The sequence below is a fragment of the Marmota marmota genome, unplaced genomic scaffold, assembly GCF_001458135.2.
Source record: "Marmota marmota marmota unplaced genomic scaffold, marMar, whole genome shotgun sequence".
NCBI classification, from domain to species: Eukaryota; Metazoa; Chordata; class Mammalia; order Rodentia; family Sciuridae; genus Marmota; species Marmota marmota.
Window position 1 is genome coordinate 5,656,825 of NW_026000241.1, and position 5,186 is coordinate 5,662,010.

The window sequence follows — 5,186 nt, forward strand, 5'->3', positions numbered from 1 at the left end:
GGGGCGACAGTGGCCTCGCGGACTCACCACGACTCTGGGCTGGGGCGCGCTCCACCTCGTTGCACGCGGGGCCCGCGCACAGCTCCCGGGCAAGTGGGCTGCGCTCGCTGACGTTGTAGAAGCGCGTGGCCTGGAAGGCTGCGGGGCGGAGGACGGCGGGTTAAGAGAGGCCGGGAGAAGGGCCAGGCTGGGGGTGCGGGCAGCGCTGGCCTACCAGGCTCGTAGTAGTCGTACACCGAGATGGGCAGCGCCGAGGTCCTGCCCACGACGTACTCACGGAGCGCCTGGAACTTCACGCACGTCAGGCACTGGCTGGGGATCTGCGGGGACAGTAGGCAGGCTCAGGCCCTGCTGGACCACCGGCCCAGGGGGCTGCTCTGTGATGCCTCAAGCGTGGGTCCTTCCTGGGGAAAAGTCTCGGATGAAGCTGCCTTCAGACCCCTCCCTCTCTTGTGTGCGCGTGCACGGGTGTGTGTGGCACTGAGTGCGTTCGCCATGCTGCACGCTCGCCTCTTCTCGGGAACACTTCTGCCCCCCAGAGGGAACCCTCTCTATCAGCCGTCACTACCTGTTCCCCTCCCCCAGCCCCTGGCAGCCACTAATCAGGATCTCTGTGGTTCTCTTGTTCTGGACATTTCATGTCAACAGACTCCGCCGTGAGTGGCCTTGGTGTCTGGTTTCTTTCCCACAGCATGGGTCAGTGCTTCACTCCTTTTTATCAAAGAACAATATTCTGCTGCTCCCCTCCCCGATTTTCCACCAGGACCTATCCATCCACCCAGCACCAGCCTTCAGCACCACCAGCTCTGCCTGCAGCTTCGCCCAGTGTGGCTTCCGGGCCGTCAGAGAGCTGCGGGCAGCCACAGCAGCCTCTACCCTCAGCAGCGAGCATGGCTCCCCAGCTGGCCGTACCTCGTCAAAGTAGAAGAGGACCCTGCGTCCGGCCACCTCGTACCTCTTCATCCCGATGTGTCTGTCAAGGAGCAGCTGTCCAGCAAGAGGGAAGTCAGGTCCATCCTGGAGGACCCTCTGCCCCTCACTGGTCACTTCTTCTCCTGGCCATCCAGCAAGCCCTCATGGGCCAGGGCCTAGGTGGGCCGAGTGCTTGCTTCTTGCTCCTCTTCCCCAAGCCCCAGCCTGAGCTCAGCTGTGGCCTCAGGCAAGACAGCCCTCTCCCCACCCCTTTCTTCCCCTACAAAACACCAAGGTGACACTGTGACACTGGTCTATCCGGAGGATGGCGGCCACCCGCCCTCCGCTCCCCCCCAGAGCCCATGCACCCTTGCTACAGTCCTCCATGGCATCCAGAATAGTAAAGGTGGTCCCAGGGGGTCCGCCTCCAGGAAGAGTCCCTTCCCTGCTCCACCCGTCCCTCAGGAGGCCGATGACCCATCTTTGCCCAGACAAGCAAAATAAACTAAAACAGAAGTCAAAACGACCCACAAAACTGTACAAACGGCTTGAGCTACCAGCCAAGGCGGCCTGAGGTGCTCCAGCCCTGCCCCCTCCCTGCTCAGAGGCCCCCGCCGGGCCCTGGCCACCCCTGCCAGCAGCACTACCTCACCTGCTCCAGGCTCTCAATGTCAGCCCGAAAGCCGGACAGCAGGGGCACCTCAAGGACGGCCATGTTGGAAGACCCTGTGTGCAGCCACCTTCCAAGAGAGGGGAGAGGGGGCTGGGGACCTGAGGAGGAATTCATGGTCCCCCTTGTTCCCTGGAGCCCATGTCCTGTTGAGGTCTGCCTTGGGCCCGGCCAGAGTAAGGCCAGTCAGCTTTGTTAGCCCATTTTATAGTCAGGACGCCACGGCCACAAGGAAAGGGCCTCTCCCAAGTCTCTCCATGGGGGACCATGGCCTGTCCCACACTCCACCCTGGGAAGCAACTGGGGGCCCAACTTGGGGTGTGTCCCATGGGGCAGCAAGAGCCCAGATGGCTGACCACGCCTGCTCGGCCGGGGACCCCAGGCCCGTCACTCCCCAGCTCCCGCCCTCACTCTCTCCTTCCGTGGCTTGGGCTCCCTGGGGGCTTGTCACCTGCCAGGTGCTGGGGCCAAGGAAGGGGAGGCCGAGGTTCAGAACAGAAGGCAGGCTGTGAGCCACAGGCACACAGCCCCTGGGGTGCGGGGAGGCCAGCCCTATACCTGGGTGGCCCACAGTGGCACCTTCCTAACACGTCTCAGGGAGCAACCAAGGCGTCTCCAGCAGGGCTGGGGGCCAGGCTGTTGGGTCTGGTCCAGCTTCACCCCCTGCCCTGCCTGCATCCCGAGTCTCACAGTGGAACAGAAAATGTAGCTGGACCCACTGCCTGGGCGCTTGGGCCACCTGGTCCTATTCACCAGACAGAACCTCCTACGGCAGGGACTTTGACACGTGAGGGTTAAGGTGGGGCAGGGTTGGGCAGCGCCCATGGCTCACAGGTACCATGGCAACCACTCATCATCCACCCACCTCTGGGCTCCCAGACCTTCAGGGTGGCCACCTTCATCTCTGAGGGTGAGGGTCCACCATGGCTGGGTCCCAGGCTCCCCGTCAGAAACCAAGGGCCCTGGAGCTGGTGTGTCAGGCGGGGACCAGTGTGCCACCTCATATGGCTGTCCCCACCCAGCCCTCCTGCTCTGGTCATCCCTGGGGGCTGTCGTGTCCAGTCAGAACACCTCCTTTACTTACTTTCTTGTCGAAAACCGTCCCTGAGCACTGGCCTGGTGGGAGCCGGGAGCCAGAAGGCCCCTGGGGACAGGCAGCCCTCCGCCCTCGGGGCAGCTTGGGCCGGGCAAGCGGCCTTACCTGGCACACACCTCCAGCATCACCTTGTACTCCTGGTGGTGCTGGTCAGCCGCGGGGTCGTCATCGTCAGCCAGGTGCTGCTCCCCACCCCGCGGGCCCCCAGCCGAGGAGGCGGGCACAGGGGACGGGCGCCCCTCAGCCTCGGGCTCCTCCAGGCGCACCAGCAACTGGAAGGCAGGCTTGGTCACGGGGTCGGGCACGTGGTAGGTGACATCGATCTAGGGGTGTTAAGGACAAGCTTAGGGACCCATCCCTGCCTAACAGGCGTGGCCTGGGGGAGGAGAGAATGGGGTGCTGGGGGAGGTAGGAATGCCCCAAATAGGACGATGACCCTGCGACAGTTCCAAGCGCGACCCTTTTCCCTCTCAGCCTGGGAACCGCTGACGTGGGTGCAGGCTCAGCTGTCGGCCCAGCTGCCTCTTTTGGGTGCAGAGCCGGGCTCACCACACATTGGGGTTCTCCTCCTGTCCACTGGGGAGTCTGCGCTCCCACCGTGGGGGGGGGTGTTGGGAAGGCCGAGGCCAGCGAGGAAGACGGCTTGCTTTCCAACCACCAGCCAGAACTCGGGGCTCCCCGCCCCAGCCCAGCTTGGGGCCAAATCCCAGGAAGTGCTGGGTGGTGGGCTGAGGGTCGAGGACCAGGCGGACTCCCTGAGCGTCCCTGTTGAGGCCACTCAGGAGGAATAGCCTGTGCCCTGGGCAAGGCCTCCCGTGGGTGGCCGGGCTCTGCTTGTGGTCAGATTGACTGGGTCAAATGGGTTTTCCTGAGGGATCGCTAAAGACGCTCCTTCTGAGGGGACCCGTGGCCACTTCTCTTGGTCAGGTGGCTGCAGCGTCATGGGCCGACAGCTTCTCTGGAGTGTCTTGAGTCCGCTCCCTGCAGCCCGAGCTGGGCCGACCTGGGAGCCCCGAGCCCGCCCAAGCCTCACCTGCAGGAGGCAGCAGCCGTCTCCCCTGGCGCTCACGAACAGCCCGGTCGGGAGGCTGGGGATCTGGAGAGAGAACAGCCCGTCAGGCCGCCGCCTCCCCTGCCAAGACACACAAACCCGGCTCCAGGAGCACACACCGCCGCCGTCTGCAGAACCTTCCGGTTGGCCCTGTGCAGCGTGAAGGTCTCCTGGTAGTCCAGGTTGGTGGAGGCCAGGGAGACCGTGAGGTTGACACCGCCAGCATAGGACAAGATGGCGTACTCTGCCAGGGCCTGCAGGGCCACGCAGGTGTCCTGGGAAGAGATGGCTGTTAGCCCCGGGAGCCAGCGAGCCGGCCACACCTTCCAGGGAGGCCTAGCCAAGGACGGGGCACCCACGGGGATGGGATGACCCAACCAGGTGACAGACCCACGGACCTGGGGACCCCAGAAGAGTTGGGTAGGTGTCCCCATGGAGTCAGGGGCTGGACTCCCAGAGGGTCCAGGAACATCTGGCCCTGGCCCCTACCCACTGTTAGGTTCTGTGACCCCCGAGGCTGCAGCCCTGCAGTGACCCTGCCCAGACCCAGTGCCCCCTCTGGCCCTGCCCGGCTCACCTGAGTGGAAGAGAAGCCTCCAAGGGCATTCCGCTGCTGGGACAGCCACTTCACCGCGGGCAGGGCGGCGGCCACATCACCCAGGAGGGTGTAGGTCAGCAGGGCATAGGCGGTCATTTCCACCTCTGCTGAGACCACTGCAAGGGGAGAGGCCAGCTGGGCTCTTTCAGCACTGGCACCCAGGTCTCAGTGCTCCAGAGGCAGCCGCCGCGGGAGGCACAGGGGGCTGGGACGGCTAGTACCTGACCGAGAGACCCCATCCCCGAAGCTCAGGAATGCGTCCTTGTCCACGCCCCGGGAACCTGTCAGGCTCCAGTGGGTGACTCCATCTGCAAGGACAAAGCTAGTCTGGAGCCACAACCCGCCCAGCACGCAGCCTGACATCCCCTGAGGAGCATCTGTGTGCCTGGGATCAAGAAGAGATACTGGGGGACTACACCTCAGGGGGAGGAAGGTGCCGAGGGACAACCAGCCGGAACAGGAAGGGTCTCACGGTTCCATCTCATATTTTCAAACACAAAGCAGCCCAGGCTTTCTTGTGCCCTGGCAGACATCACTAATCAATGCCTGCCTCCCCCTGGCCCTGGCAGACATCACCCATCAATGGCCGCCTCCAGCTGGGTACTGCTGCAGCCCCAGATGTTTCCACTTGGGGTCCAGGCAACCAAGGTGTCAAGGCCCTCAAACCTGGAGACAAACCAGCCCTCCCCCCAACTTCCCACCCTCACCCCTGATCCTAAGCATTTGGTCTTAAATAGACGACGCCATCGTTGACTTTAGAATTCTACATTTTAGCCTCTTTCCCCACAAGCATGGAAGCAATTCCTGGGCTGATGAAGGGGGGCAGCGGCTGCGGCTGACGGGGGATAATTGAGTGGGG

The 5,186-nt window shown here is 63.6% G+C and overlaps 1 protein-coding gene across 1 annotated transcript in view; it reads right to left on the reverse strand.

Moving 5' to 3' along the window:
• Position 1: 1 nt before the first annotated feature.
• Positions 2-5,186, reverse strand: part of Cpamd8 (C3 and PZP like alpha-2-macroglobulin domain containing 8) — a gene marked incomplete at its 3' end in the record, with an annotated part of 61,867 nt that continues 56,682 nt past the window's right edge. The window contains exons 27-35 of the mRNA XM_048795356.1: positions 4,549-4,635; positions 4,307-4,443; positions 3,849-4,004; positions 3,712-3,774; positions 2,784-3,001; positions 1,565-1,652; positions 913-987; positions 215-320; positions 2-138 (exon numbers count right to left, since the gene is read on the reverse strand). Of these exons, the coding sequence (XP_048651313.1) occupies positions 2-138; positions 215-320; positions 913-987; positions 1,565-1,652; positions 2,784-3,001; positions 3,712-3,774; positions 3,849-4,004; positions 4,307-4,443; positions 4,549-4,635 (1,067 nt within the window). The remainder of the gene's footprint in view (positions 139-214; positions 321-912; positions 988-1,564; positions 1,653-2,783; positions 3,002-3,711; positions 3,775-3,848; positions 4,005-4,306; positions 4,444-4,548; positions 4,636-5,186) is intronic.